This window comes from Haliotis rufescens, unplaced genomic scaffold (genome assembly GCF_023055435.1).
Source record: "Haliotis rufescens isolate VD_foot unplaced genomic scaffold, xgHalRufe1.0.p SCAF_9, whole genome shotgun sequence".
NCBI lineage: Eukaryota > Metazoa > Mollusca > Gastropoda > Lepetellida > Haliotidae > Haliotis > Haliotis rufescens.
In genome coordinates, this window is record NW_025964383.1 from 41,460,384 (window position 1) to 41,476,948 (window position 16,565).

General features: G+C 39.9%; 1 protein-coding gene across 1 annotated transcript; it reads left to right on the forward strand.

Moving 5' to 3' along the window:
• The first annotated feature begins 2,647 nt into the window (after positions 1-2,647).
• LOC124111084 lies at positions 2,648-15,651 on the forward strand. The gene is made up of 4 exons (XM_048390417.1): positions 2,648-2,704; positions 9,149-9,260; positions 10,697-10,876; positions 14,241-15,651. Exons 1-4 carry the CDS (start codon positions 2,648-2,650, stop codon positions 14,990-14,992), a joined length of 1,101 nt encoding a protein of 366 aa, XP_048246374.1. The 3' UTR covers positions 14,993-15,651.
• Positions 15,652-16,565: the final 914 nt, after the last annotated feature.

Consider the following 16,565-nt stretch of genomic DNA (forward strand, 5'->3'; position numbering starts at 1 on the left):
GTCGTCATAGAGGGGGTGAAAAATGCAATCATATGCAGGGTTTGACTGATTTGAAGATAATTTGGAAATATACTGTAAAGATAATTTTAGACGTCTGAGTTTTAGTGATGGTTCATCAGCCTCTACATATAAATTGGTAATTGGAGAAGTTCTGAAGGATCCAAGGCAGAGCCGTAGTCCTTGGTGATGTATAGAATCAAGAATTTTTAGATTGGTTTTGCATGCACCCCCGTAAACAATGGAGCCATAATCCAGTTTAGAACGTATGAGAGATCTATATAGTTGGAGGAGGGTCTTCTGATCACCTCCCCACTTTGAATTGGAAACGACTTTTAACAAATCGAGTGCCTTCAGGCATTCAGCTTTAAGGTACTTTATATGGGGTTTAAAAGTCAAGTGGCTATCAAAAATAAGTCCTAAAAACTTGGCTTCTTTTACAATTTTAATAGGTGTGCCATCCAAATAAAGTTCTGGATCTCGATGTGGCTTATAATTTTGACAAAAGTGAATACAATTGGTCTTTGATTTAGAAAATTTAAAGCCATTTTCGAGACACCATTTTTGAATTCTATTTAGACATAACTGCAATTGTCTTTCTATAGTATTCATATTTTTACCACGACAAGAGAGGTTAAAATCATCCACAAAAAGCGATCCATCAATTGAATCGTTTAAAACCCTAGAGAGGCTATTGATTTTAATACTGAACAATGTGACAGACAAAATACTGCCCCGTGGGACACCCTGATCCTGATTATAATGATCAGACAGGGTAGATCCCACACGAACTTGAAATTGTCTGTCTGTTAAAAAGTTGGATATAAATTGAGGCAAACGGCCTCGCAATCCAAAATCATGTAAATCTTTTAAAATCCCGTGTTTCCATGTTGTGTCATATGCTTTTTCGAGATCGAAAAAGATAGACACTGCATGTTGTTTGTTTAGTATGGCGTTTTTTACAAATGATTCTAAACGGACTAAGTGATCGATGGTACTTCTATTTTTACGGAAACCACATTGAATATTTGATATGAGATTATTGGTTTCTAAGTACCAAACTAGACGATTATTTATCATGCGTTCCATTGTCTTGCAAACGCAGCTTGTCAATGAAATTGGTCGGTAATTTGAAGGGTCGGTATGATCTCGCCCGGGTTTAGGTATTGGAATAACTATGGCATCACGCCAAGAAGGTGGAAAACTTCCTGACGTCCAAATTTCATCAAACATATTCAACAGTGTTACTAAACATGATGCTGGTAAGTGCTTCAGGAGTTGATAATGTATGTTATCAGCTCCAGTAGCAGTATTGTGGGATTGTTCAAGGGCAGTATGCAGTTCATGAATAGAAAAGATTTCATTGTAATCTTCCCCATTATCTGATTTAAAATTAACTGGTTTCTTTTCCTGTTGTTTTTTGTAATTTTGAAATTGAGGCACATAATTGGAAGAGGAAGAATGTTTGGCCAAAGTTTCACCCAGTTTATTTGCAATATCAGATTCATCAGTTAATAACTCATTCCCATTCTTAAGATGGTGAATGCCAGATTTAGATCCCTTACCTTTGATTTTCTGGATCATGTTCCAGACCTTGGACATCGGCGTTCGTGAATTAATTTTTGAAACGTAAGCTTGCCAAGACTTGCGTTTATTTTGTTTAAACGTACGCCGTGCTTTAGCATTTGCAATTTTGAATTTATTTAAATTATGGACCATAGGATGGCGACGGAAAAAACGTTCGGCTTTCTTCCGTGCCTTCCTAACTTGTTTGCAAGTATCATTAAACCATGGTTTACGGATGTGAGGAATAGCAGAGGACTTGGGAATGCATTCATCAGCTATTTTGGTAAGTTCTTCAGAAAACAGTTTTATTGAATCAGGAACATCAATAAAACGAACAGGAGTTAATTTGCTCGTACAAAGTGACTCGAACAATGACCAGTTAGCTTTAGTGAAATTCCATCTTGATGATGGAGGAACATCAGATGGAGTTATTGTTTGAAGAATAGTTGGAAAATGATCACTTCCACACAAGTCGTCGTGGACTGACCATTCGAATTCACTTAGAAGCTCAGAGTTGGTAATTGACAGATCCAGAGATGAATAGGTGCCTGTACCTGGATGTAAATAGGTTTTAGAGTTATCATTAAAAATGCATAGAGCGTTGTCAGATATGAAATCTTCTAATGTCTTCCCTTTGCGGTTTGAATCAGCACTACCCCAAAGTGGATTATGTCCATTTAAATCGCCCATTATGATACAGGGCTGAGGGAGCTGGTCATAGAGTGCCTGAAGATCTGTCTGTTGAAGAGTAGAAGAGGGCGGGACATAAAGTGAACATAAGGTCAAGACAATGTTTAGAGTTATTCGGACAGCAACAGCCTGAAGTGGCGTATTTAGTACAACAGGGCTATGTATCACACCCTGCCTCACCAATACTGAAGATCCTCCAGTGGCCCTAGGTCCTGGAGGAGAGAAGTAGTTATATGCATTATATTGTTTTATCTGGATTTGGTCAGTATCTTTATAATACGTTTCCTGTAAACAAATAGCCGATGGTTTATAATCCTGGATTAATAATTGCAAATCATTGAAATTGTTCCCGAGTCCTCTGCAATTCCACTGGATAATAGTAGAAGAGCAACTCATGGTGGCTCAACTGGAGATCGAGTGCGAGGAGGAGGTCCGTTCCCTTGGACTGGGAGTGAGGGACTTACCTCCATTTCCAGAGGTCCAAAAGTATTTTGTACCTCTACAGGGGTTGTAGTAGGAGAAGGCACCTCCAAGTGCTGGAGAGCCCTGGCCCTTCTCCTCATTTGTTTTTTTTGTTTGTTAGACAAGTGACCTTTACCATGAAAATCTTCAATGTCATTGATAGATTCTGATTCTAATTGGTTTGCAGCTGTGGGATCAGATGAAGGATTCTCTGTTTGTGAAGCAGACGTAGCTAGTAAGGGGCTGTTTTGAGACATCTGGGTGGAATTGTCTAGAGTAATCTGAGTATCCTTGACCCAAGAGATAATAGTTTGAGTGCAGGATGTTGATACATTTACAACTGGAGATGGGGCAGACACAGCAGCTGAAAATGTTTTGGTGAAAGGTGTTTGGGGTGGCAGAAATAATTTTTTGGCTTCTGTGTACGAAATATTGTTTGTACATTTGATTTTTAATATCTGTGATTCACGATCAAAGACAGGACAGGATTTTGATGAGGACAAGTGCTGTCCGTCGCAGTTAGCACATTTGATGTCATTTGTGCAATCATCTGAACTTTCGTTAGTTCCACTGCAACGAAAGCATCTTGTCCTGGCAGTGCAAAATTTGGCTCCGTGGCCGAACTTTTGACATTTGTAACACCGGAGTGGATTGGGGACATACACCTCCACCCCGATGTTAAAATAACCAGCTTTAATGTTTTTTGGGATAGCAGAGAGGGAAAAAGTAAAAAGGTAAGTTTGAGTGTTGACAATACTTCCATCCTGTGTTTTTCTGGTAAAGCGTTTTACTGAGGTAACACCTTGGTTGGACAATTCATGAGCTATTTCAGCCTCTGTCATGTCTGCGAGACAGCGAGCACGATCGCGCACAATACCTTTGCTGGAATTAAGTGATTTGTGTGCAGAAACAACAACCTTTGTGTTAACAAATTGCTGGATACTCAGCAGATTAACAGATTGTTGCTTCCGATCACACTCAACAAGGATTGAACCAGAACGAAGACGGGTCACGTTCTTTACTTCCCCACAGATGCTTTGAATACCCTTAGAAATAACGAAAGGATTGAGTTTGAGAGGATTGTCATCAGCGGATGCCATGACAAGGAATCTTGGCCAAGAATCAGTGACATTTGGAAATACTTCTTCATCAGATGATAAAGCATCAACATGACGACGTTTATTCTTTGAAGAACCAGAAGAAGGGATGTGAGACATGGTTGGATTAATATGATTCGGCATCCCTGCTCCCCACCCGCCATCGAGTGTCAACAAGGACAGTGTTATAGGGCATCGGATTACCAGCATGCAAACACCAGGGATACAGGGATGTTATACTCCAGCAAGTATGACGTGAATAGCTATATTTATCTACCAGATGTAGTGCCAGGCAGGTTCAGTCCATGACAATAAACTGGAGACATACAGAATACAGAGGTCAACATCACCAGATTGGCCCATGAGCCACCGCCTTCTGGCGTAAGACTCTAGGCAGTTTAGTCCATCCAAAATTGTTAATTCATACAAATTATGAATGGCCAAGACCAAAATAGATACTAAAATACAACACAGGTGTGCATAAACAATATTACGCACAGGGCCTGGCATGACCAGCCGATTGATAAGACCGGGCCCATCTTACCACCCGTCTAGGCGAAGTAAGGGTCGAAGTAGTGTGTTGGGCAAAGGAACACAGTTCCAGGAACCAGTGCCCTCAACTACCAGACTCCCGTCCTCCGCCGACACAGGGACGCAACCCACGGCAAACAGGTTGCCCATTTTAGTCGCCTCATACGACCAGCAAAGAGAGGCTGTGGAAATATTCTACCCCGGTTCCACACGGGGGAAGAGCGATTAGCGTTACCCAGCACTCACCACGAGGAGGTTACTCTTCACGAGTGCCTTGTGTTGTAGTAGATGTGTCTTGTATCTTGGAACATATTTATTCTTCCCCGCCCTTTAGGCGGGGAAGTATACGGGAGAGGTTAATTTTGTAGCATGTAAGTCGACATGTCGGTTTCTTTGAAATTTCAAGCCACACAGTTACCGAAACGAAACATACAAATCATGTGAAATGTGCGTGAAATGTTGATGTTTATCTTTTCCAGCAATAAGAGATACTTCCAAATCGTCTTGCTATTCTGAGACTTAGTTACTTTTCGTAATGCTAATAACCCATGAAATGTGTTCATTTTGTTTTTAAAAGAGCTAAAAATGATCCCATTTCGCTAAAGTTAACCGGTCTATATTTTGTAAGAATAAACTATTGCGCATTGAGCGATTATCTCCTTTAGCTATAGGCGTAGTATAGAAGTGATAAATTCACGCACTGACCTTGCATTGCTGTACATCGTATCCTATTCAAGCTGTATCACTGAGAGTGAGTGATTATCTCCCTTACCCAAACAGCTTAATTGCGCACTACCTTTGCAATGTATCGTATGTTATTCAGGCAGCCATCGAGAAACGTTCCAGGAAGGAATTTTGGCCAAGCCTGTCACGCGCACTCAATTTTCACACTGCTATTGCAACATATTTTTCAACACGATTAAATAACAGGCTTCTATAAAGTATGACTTTCTTCAATAAACAACACATGTAAAACAACGGGTTTGATATGAGAATTTTTTTATTAGTTGTCTTCATAATCACAAGTATGGCGCTTGCTGTGCATAGTTGACGGCATTGGTTTAAATACTTCACTGTATGTAATGTATGGTACAATACATGCGGCGGTTTACGTTTCTGCATGGTTTATTGCTTTGACAAAAAAATAAATAACTTCCAGCAGAGATCATACACCCGTATATGTTCTTTGCTTTTGGATACATAGGAAATCAACAGGTTGGTCTGTAGTTCGCTATTATTTTCCCAAAAGATAATACGGTTGCATGATATCTTCACGATGTTTGGGTTGAACATAGTACAATTCTTCTAAACAAATTTCAAATCTAAGCCGGAAGCAATCACAACACAAACCCAGTTAACCAAACGGAACCATACACAAGAGTGAGTGAGGTAGTTGGGTTTAACGCCGTCTTGAACAGTATTCCGTGTCAGCTTGATGTGGGAAGAAAGTCTGAAGTGATGCAGGTCTTAGACGTTCACCACTTTGGTGAAACCAACGAGTAAGGGTTTTGTGCTGACAACAAAATCGGGGCGAACCGAGATTCAAACACACTGTCATAGGTTTCTGGCGTGCCCAAGGGACACAACTCTGCAAAGCGAATTCCAGCGCCTTCGGCGACTGGGCCAACCATGCCCCCGTAAACAACTGTAAGAAACTTTTATACAACAAAGATGTTTTAGATGAGATATGTATTGCGGAACATTCCATGAAGAAACAGTGGCAATATTACACAATCACAAACTACAAAATACATGCACAATAAACGACAATTAAAAAACACAGGAACATTCAACATTCAAAAGAGGTACATTATAACAATTTAATTTCTAAAACAAGTGTATTTTAATGATATGGAAACAATATGAGAATTGAGCAAAACTATGGTAATGTTGTACATACATGTACAAGGAATTTGTTTGTAATTGTTGATATGTTAACAGATCTTGGAAGCTGTTTCTGGATAACTGTTGGTAAACTTATTAAGAATCTGCACCTTTTAACAGAGTGTACCAAATTCTTTATCATGATTGGGGATTATTTGTGATTTTCTTTCTTGGTTGTATTATGTAAGACAGTGCGTAATGTTGTTCATCTTCTGAGACATCACATGTTTCACAGAGACGTTGTTCAAATGTTTTTTTTTGTTGTTGTATGTCTACAATTTTTAGTTTCTGATTACTTAAACGAATTTTTTAGAAAAGTGAACTATGGCCTTTGTTTTTACAATATGTAAGATAATTCTCAATATTTATAGATAACGTGACCAAACTGTATGTTCCTAACTAGTTGCTAGATAAATGGGAATCCATTAATGATTGCGTGATTTTTTACATTTGAACTGAAGTATATTTAGAGTGGATTCATTACATTTTTTGGTGTTTACCATTTTAAAAGTTTGCTTTATTTTTAACCCAACCAACATTTTGACCAGAAATATTGATATTTGCTGCAAAAGCATGCTTTAGAATGACATTTGTTGTGTTATCTATATAGGATTTTTTTATTGGTACTAATAATGGGTATATATCAAGTTTTGCCTGACAGGCCCAGTTTTCTTGCCTGGGTTTTCTTTGTGCTGACCAATTAAAGACACTGTTTCTTTTATTGTGCTTTCCAAAGATAAGTACATTTATAACAACCAATTTGTACTGAACACAAATTCTCTCCTCCCATAGCTTACACTTATTTCCTCTGCACATAACATTATATTGCGGGGAGCTATTGATGCTCTGCAGCAATCTCTACTTGTCATATATAGGTATGTTGTATGATAGTATAAGTGTTGTATTGTGGTCCAGGTGTGTTATACCGTGGTACAGGTGTTTTATAGTGACATATATGTCGTGGGACAGGTGTACTGTGTTATGGTACATGTGTTCTTTACCGTTGTACATATATGTGTATCATGGTACTTGTAAGTTGTATTGTAGTACAGGTGTGTTGTATTATAGACTCTCAAAAACGAAATGAAATATAAATATAGCAAACATATCAACTATTTTATTGATGACATGTGTTGGAGTGAACAACAGTTATGGCACCTGCCACGCAGGTGGTCGAAAATGTTTGAAAGCTGGTGACTTTGATATTGACCAGAAAGAGAGCTGTTATCATATTGTTTCCTCGAAGTAAATATATTTGTTGTCAATGTTTAACTTTATCTCGTTACGGCATGGCTGAGATATTCCCGATGTGACGTTAAATCTTAACTCACTCACTCTCACTCACTCACTCACTCACTCACTCACTCACTCACTCACTCACTCACTTAATCAATAAATGATTGATAATTGATGGATGATTAATAAACATCATTTAATTTAAGCAAAGAGTGATGGCTTGTGGGATGTCTGAGCCTATTTAAGTATCATTCCGTCTCTTTATGACTAAAATATAAATTATAACTCACTGATGGTCACTTTAAATATTCGTGGATCACGAAGATACATGTTGGATGGTTCTGTCGTTATTTACAAAGTGTGATCATGTTGTTCCCTATTACAAATAATTATTTTTTTGACACATGTATGTGATTGTAGTGCATGTAACTTTGGTTGAACACATATAAAGAAGCTACCAGCCCAAGGAATGCCATCAGACTGCATTCCTATCACCGCATATCATGCATGTAGGGACACATCACAAACTCTAGCTTTACCGTCCGATAGTGATATGTCATGGCGATTTAGTCAGGTGTGACATATGTCGCTGTTATGAACACAATCATGTTTTCAACCTACTCGTTACTGACGTTCTAGATTGCTTTACTGTTGAACATGGCGGCGGCCATATCAGGCAGTCTATTGCTGTGAACCTCTTTCGTGATATCAAAGTTATTTCATGTATATTGAACACTCTGGCTGATAATTGATTGTTCATGTGTTCATTTTGTTGAAGCATTGTGTTTGAAGCCATGAATGTGTTCAGAGACATAATGTTATATATGTTTACTTTATCTATTGAGTTCAGTGTTTGTGTTCGTGTAGATATGAAGCTGTTCAAATATAAATGACAAAATCCTTTCCATCACCACACGAAATCTCGATTGTCGATTGTACGATTCCATCTATATCATGAGCATGTGTTTATGAATCACTATCAAATAGTGATGGTATCAGGTGTTCGGGAAACGGTGAGGTTATCCAGGAAGGAACAGGGATATATGATTTCAGGTTTCATTTTAGCTGGTCAAACATGGGTTTTGGCAAAAAGAAATACGTTTCACGAAGTATTTTCTCCATTACATCGCACGATATGACTTACATACCCTCAAATTTGAGATGTTGAAATTTTATATATTAATGCAATGGAATGCCATTCCGGAGGCCTTTCTTTAACGTGTAGTGGCCTCAGTTAGGCTAAGGTGTTAGGCCTCCATCAATGCACACGGTTGACACAGTCGCTATTGACTATCTGGGCCTGCCTCTGAACCTCTCGTGTGACATGATTCATTTTGCATATGACAGGAGCCCTCTTTATCTGGACTGTTGCTTGTTACCGCGTCTTCAGGCATTGTTCTTTCCATATGGTATAATTCCATCCAAGACAGTAATTTGTTTTGACCGATTCTCTTTGTTTTTGCTTTTGAGTATATTATGTCCTATATATTATATCACAACAGTGGTGAATTTAAGATGGACACCTTCGATATTAAGAAACATATTATATTTTTTTTTTTATTAACACAGAAATAGATTTTGCCAGACTAGTGATATCTGTATAAAATGTCACAAACTGCACCATCTGGGGGTGTATACACGAAACGGATGTTTATGTGTTTTACCGACAAGGTTTATGTTTTCAGCCATTGGAAAGACTTGAAGAACAAACTAAACAAAACGACATGGACCACGCTGACCTGAAGGAAACTTTTGAAAAGGAAACAACTGAAAAGCAGAATGAGGATAATGAGGCTCGTAAGCTGACAGTTAGATTTTCTATTTCAAATCAAGCTTTTATTAGCAAGTTGGAATATACCTATGCTGACAGAGTTTATGGTGACACGTGCCACGATGCTGGCTACCATGGACGGTATATAAGCATTGACCACATGGTCGTCGTAATACAACTGGACAAGTGTGGAATGTGCCGTTAAGCAACAAAGCAACTTGAGATATAATTAGTTTCAACATATTTACTGTTACACATGCTATGTAAAGTCGGGATTTTTATCTTTGCAATTTGCACATTGTAGCTATGAATGAAAACAAAGTTTAACTCACAGTTTGAGATTGATTAGGTAGAACGTACAGTCGAACCTCGTTATCTCGAACCACATCATCTCGAATGTACAGATATCTCGAACCTATTCTCCGGTCCCAACCGCCTCAATATATTCATACATATAAATTTACCTGCTTTTCTAGAATTCGAGATATAAATACACAGTGTTATCTCGAACTAACTATAGAATTGTGTACCTTTATCTTGAAATTGGCATTTGCCACATTAACAGTTTTGAGCAATTTAAACCAATTGTTCAAAAAATTATGTACTTATATTGTAATTCAATTGTAATGGTAATCTTAACTGACAAACAAAACATCGTGAATAGACACGAGGAAAAACATGACATCACTTCCTGAAAAAGCCACTTTACGCTAGTCACAATATCCAAGATGTGAAGAAACATGCTTGAGCTAAGAGGGGCACTTTGTTTTTTGTGGGCAGATTAAATAGTGACTGTTGCTATGCCTAATAACAAACATGTTATCAACGAGGAAGTCCAGCATTTCCCGTATTGTTTTCTCAGTAAACTTCAGATGGTATTTGCTTTCATTTTTGACAAATTGCCCTGAACCTCTGAGTATAGGTACTTAGCTGTTTCTGATCACCATGTTTTGTATCAAAAGCCCATGAATCAAGGAATGAAATTTGTCCTTAAGTTTGTCACGTTGGATAGTGAGGTACAAAGTTGAAAAAATAATAATGTTTGGAACGACAGAATGGAACTTGGTTTTTTTCTGAAATTGCATAAAGTCAAGCAAAACCTTTGGATTTTTAAGAATCCATATGGTATTAATTCCACTTGTCACAAACACTTTCTGTGAATATAAATAAAGTCCTTCCTTGTTTGTATTGATTGGAGGATTATGGTTATTGTGTTCCAATTGTTTGTCATGAGCATCAATCGCCGCATTTAAATACAATGACATGCATCAATCAAGTTAGCGATCATGACCACCCGATCCTTTTGTCGCCTCCAGCAGAGAAATCGGCCCTGCTAGGTTGGAGATAATGGGGTCCGACTGAATGTGTTTTTGTAAGTTTGAAGAGACAAATCATGAAGAAGTTGGTTCAAATAAAATGGTTAACGAGAATCATGACACTTCACATGCCGTCCATACTTCAGCAGTATCAACAAAAGACAACGAGGAGCCCAACGCTGTCACTGGTGTACGGCAAAAGAAATCTGATGACAATCTCAAGAAGAAGCTTCCAGAGGATGACACAGACCAGAAAGCTGTGGAAGATGTTGCCGACAAATTTGCTGGCCTCGCCGTGGATACAGATTCACAGTCTACTTTACAAGGTAAATACAATCAAAAACGTGTAAATTCAAAATAATACTCAGGGCACATTGACTAGTACCTCATTCGACATAAGAGGTTTGCTTAAATGTCTCAATCAACTTAATTGATGATGCATACACATAAAACAGCATTTAATCCCGAGAGGGGTCGGGTAGCCTAGTGGTTAAAGCGGTCGCTCATCACGTCACGCAGAAGACCCAGGTTCGATTCCCGACATGGGTACAATGTGTGAAGCCCATTTCTGGTTTCCCCCGCCATGATATTGCTGGAATATCGCTAAAAGCGGCGTAAAATCAAACTCACTCACTCGCTATTCCCCACATGTTGTAGCACTGATCCACACAGTGTGATAGACTCAAGAGTCTTATGAGAATATACATTGAAAAGAGACCATTATTTACTACTAAATAATGGATCTATACTTCTCTACATGTCTCTCCTGAGAGAACAAGACACCAACACGATAATATGAATAATTTTAAATTAAGTATTGCTGGAATCATAAGTATAATATTTCTTCTATGAACCCATATACACATATACACACAGAAAAAAGAGATTGTGCTCGTTTATAAAGCTCACTAAAAATATATATTTATTCTGACATTTTCTAACGTAACTTTCACTCCATATTCATGAATACATCTCCTCGACTCTAAGGCATGTACATGCGTTTCTAATACTCACACACGTGTTTTCCTTTTTATGTAAACTGCACACGATGAGTGTTTTACTGTCAGGTGCTCCTGAAACACTTGTGTTTAACTGTAAATAATGCTCATACAATGTCACGGCTTGCTGAAAATCAACGTCAACGCGCCGTGGTTATGCTGCAAACAGCAATGGCACAAAAAGAATTTTCCAATCATTTTAATGTTTATTAAAGTGCAAGATCATCTCTTGGGAGACGTTATCTACAGCAAGACAACACTCATGACTTGCCACGGGCCGGTCGTCCACGTGTGACGTCACGTCAACAAGACAACCATATTATGTTCGTGCATCTATGGAATCGATACCAAACTGCTACATTAACCTTTTGGACAATTCCTGGTTTGAGACCATTTATTGGCAGAACATATGCAACCAGTAGAGGCACCACAACACCCGGCCCCAATGTCCCGCGATTCGACCAATTTTGCTCGCACGTCTCCGTCAGGCACGCCTTGCTTGGTGTAGACAGCATCTGGGGTTCAGGAGACAAGATAGGGACAGTATACTGCTCGTATAAGTCCAGGTTTCATCTGGACATCTCTGATGGGGTCTCCAGGCTTCCAGCAGAACGTTTGGGCGAAGCTTGCGTTACTGAACGTCGTCATTTTGGGGTGGAAGTGTAATGGTATGGGGTGGCATCAAAACTCATAGTAGAACACATCTCATCATTGTCAATTTGAAAAGCGTACGCTACCTGGACGACCCTTCAAATGCAGGGAAGTAACGTCAGTGTGCAGTGGATAATGCCCACCTACACGTTGCACGTGTTGAAACAGACGTTTGGAGGTAACATACCATTGCTGTACTGCCATGGCCGACAGTTTCACCAAACCTCTCTCCCCATAGAACATGTCCGGGATGAGATAGAGCGATACCTCCCACAGGACCAGAGCCAGCCGGTAACGCTAGCTCAGACGGTCCAATCTTTGAATGACAATTAGAACCTGTCACAGGCTGTCTGGTGCCTTACCTGTATCAATGCAAATGGTGGTTACGCCCAATATTGGCATTGTTAATTGAGTTCTTCACCATCCCTCTTTTAGAGTGTACCACTGTCCCCTGTTACCTGGTATGGGTTTTGCGAATACTTTTTTTATGATGAAACATTGATCAGACTAATGACCATATATACTGAACAGCATTGAAAACGCACCGCCATGAAAATGGATGTATTTTTATCCGGGCCTAAGTCATATGACAATATATAAGTGAATGAGTAATATACGAAGTTCTGGACGAAGCATGAAGAAGAACAGCTCGTCAAAACACATTCCTAATTTTTTTGTGAGCGAAATCGCCAAAATCGCCTGACACAAGAAATGTCAAGATTAACAGCAGAGGAACGTGAACGTGCCTTGGGCATGCTTCAAGTTGGTACGTCAAGTAGAGTCGTTGCACAATGCCATCATTCAACAGTCCTCGGGCTACTGAGCAGATACCAGCAGACAAGAACCACCAGAGATCGACCACGTCCGGGTCAACGTCGTGTAACTACACCACGTCAGGATCGCCATATGGTTCGTCGGCATCTTCGTGATCGTACACTTCCGGCTACCAGGACTGCAGCAACCGTACAAGGCCGACGGAATTGATCAGTGCTGACACCGTACGTCGACGTCTCCGCTCAGAAGGGCTACGTGCTCGACGTCCATATGTTAGACCCATACTCACTGATCGACATCGAAATAAACGTCTGCGTTGGGCCAAAAGGCATCGTCATTGGAGATTGTGGCAGTGGCATGGTGTGCTGTTCTCTGATGAGTCCCGTTTTCATTTACGGAATGCTGACGGTCGACTGCGAGTGTGGCGTCGACGTGGAGAACGTTACCACAATGACTGCGTTGTACAGACAGATCGATGGTGTGTGTGTGTGGGGGGGGGGGGGGGGGGGAGGAGTGTCATGGTGTGGGGCGGCATCAGTCATAACCATCGAACAGAGCTCCATGTTTGTCGTGGAAGAGTTAATGCCCTTTACTACAGGAATAACATATTGGCAAATCACGTCATCCCATTCTTTTATCAGCACCAGGGTATGCACACCTTCCAGCAAGATAATGCAAGAGCGCCCACAGCATGTGTTTCAACACAGTTCCTAGCGAACAATAATGTGCCTCTGCTTTCATGGCCAGCCCTGTCACCCGATCTATCGCCAATTGAACATCTATGGGATTACCTGGGTCAACGCCTCTCACGTCGTCCGCAAGTACAGAACCTGAGAGAACTTGAAGATACACTACGTCAAGAGATGAATGCCCCAGATCACTATTCGCAGATTTATTCGATCAATGAGAAGACGTTGCATGGTCTGTGTTGCTGTCAATGGCGGACATACCAGATATTGACTTTTCATTTTAACCCTATGTGTCTTCCTTACACTGATGACGTAATTGTAATTACTGTGTGTGTGTTTCCTGTGTCGCCTTTCTTAATAATCCGTCTATGTCTGTATCCATCAAAATCGGTCATTGCTCAAGTTGTTTTTGTAATATTTCAAGATTTATTGCTGGTGCGTTTTCAATGCTGTACAGTATATCATGTTGTTATTTTCAATAACATAACATTTACACCACTTTATATGAATCACAGTTACTTTTTGACGCTAGTATATATTGTTGGCTCCAACGGTTCACTTTGATACATGTGTTTCAGCTACACCGCCCAGTCCGGATCGCGTACCAGCCGTCCCTCCTCAGGATTCTGTGCCTATTGTGCCCAATGCATTGGTCGTGAATGCGCGATCCCTACGCAAAAACAAGTCGATCCTACAGCGTCGTCTTGATGATGATCTCAACTTAGCGCGCGTCATTCTGGTGTCCGAGACGTGGTACAAGGATAAACATACCGAAATTGAAAGAAGCATAAATAGGTATAATGGTTTCTTTGAAGATCGAAAGGAAGATGTATCAGGGAAGGGAAGAGGAGGGGGTGCGGCGGTCTATCTCTCAGCTGCAGACTGTTCAGAAGCAAAGTATGTGTACAAAGAATCCAGTCCTCATAGCGAGGCTGTAGGGGTGACCTTCGTGTTCAGAGGCGTGGTATGGTTGGCGGTGTGTATTTACAGTGTATCCACAAGATGGGACGATGAAGAGGAACGAACGAATTGGAACAACAAATTCATTCAGTGGGTACTTGCCAGCGAAGGAGCTAAAGACATAGATTTGGAACAGACCATTATAGTCGGTGGAGACCTGAATCACAGTGAAGTGACATTGCCTGGTTTCACCAACTACGTAAGAACTAGGACTCTAAAACGGGAAGGGGCAGCTGACACTGAACACATCATCGACCTACTCTACACCAATAACGCCAGGGGTTGGGATTCGGTGAACACCTTGGAAGACGAGACACACGGGCAGATCTCGGATCATTTCATTGTGAGGGCTTTCTCTCAAGATATATGAAAGTAATTCCGGACGTGGGAGGAGTTCCAGCTAACAATTTCACGTTGTGACAACGTAAAGATAACGTTGTGTTTTCGTTGTGGTAACGTTAGGGATATTACGTCCATATCACGTTATTCTGTGGATTCCAATTGTGGGAAACCACGTTGTCACAACGTCATGGGGTAACATTGTGTTACGTCATATTCACGTCGTCATAACGTTGTGTTTTTCCGTTATGGGAACGTTGTATTTAACGTTGTTATAATGTTGTATTTTACGTTGTGGCAATGTTATAATATTACGTCCCTACGACATTAATCTGTGGACTACCATGGGCGTTGTCACAACGACGTGAAATAACTTTGTGTAAGTAGGATGAAATACGTTATGACAACGTTTACTCATGTCCATTCCCCGCGAAAATGGTGTAAAACATCCCAAAACTATTTCGCGACATGTTCCGGAAATGTTTTTGAATATGCTTTAGTCACGTGTATGTGTATATTTCGAGATACCCTATACTAATGTTTTGAAAAGCCCAGTTAACAGTCAGGTCGTGATTTGCTGACAATGTTCAAAACGTAAAAAAACCACTGAGCTGATAACTAGATACATTATGACACTATGGCCCTTTAGGCCTGTCCTGCAGGAAACAAAATAAGGACAGACAGGGTTAGGGGTTGACCATTTGATATTCTGGGGGGGGGGGGGGTTGGGGCCTGGAATTTAATCGAAAAAATAATATTGTGGCTGAACATTCTTCACAAAATGTTTAGGTTTCAGTCTGGTGAAACAAACGTAATTGCCGTAATAATACGATGCATGAACAGAAGCATAACAAGTAGCAGAGACTGCTTTTAAAAAAATAACTTACCTCATCACCGATCCAGTTCCAGTTGCTGCACAATGACTTGGTTGTAATAGGCCTATGTATCCAGAATGAACTTGAACTAAGATGGCGGGTGACAACATATCTTCCGCGATAATGTGACGTCATTCTGACGTCACTTCACGAGACAACAAGGCTTTACTTTTCATTATAGCTACAACGGATCGAATTAGGATATAAAACAACGCGTAACAACACAGGGTACAAAGGTCCGCAATCTTAGAATATTCCGAAAAGTGGTCACAGGTATATAGGCAACAAATATTACTAAAGTTAAGGTTAAGAATTCCATAGTCTTGAGTAGTTCAAAATAAGTGTTCAAAAGCCATAGTTTTTCAAAAAGAAGTTGACAAATTACCTGTCAAATTTAGTCCAAAGATAGATGTTTTAATTTCACCAGTCGTGCACTGTTTAGACCAACTCAAGTCAATTCTTGGAAATCCGTGAGAGAAGTAATTCCTTAGAAATCGAACATGCCATTTCCGTTGTAGGGATGACAGGTTATAGAAATAGTTTCTAAAATGCTAAACGAATATATTTCTACAACACACTTTATGAATTAACATTCAACTATTTGTTGTACATGACCAGATATGGGTATGTACACTTGATGGACTGAGAAATTATGATAAGTAGGCTGATAATTCCTTCCATATATTGTCGAATCTATTAATACTACTATTTTTCTTTGTGATAATTTTT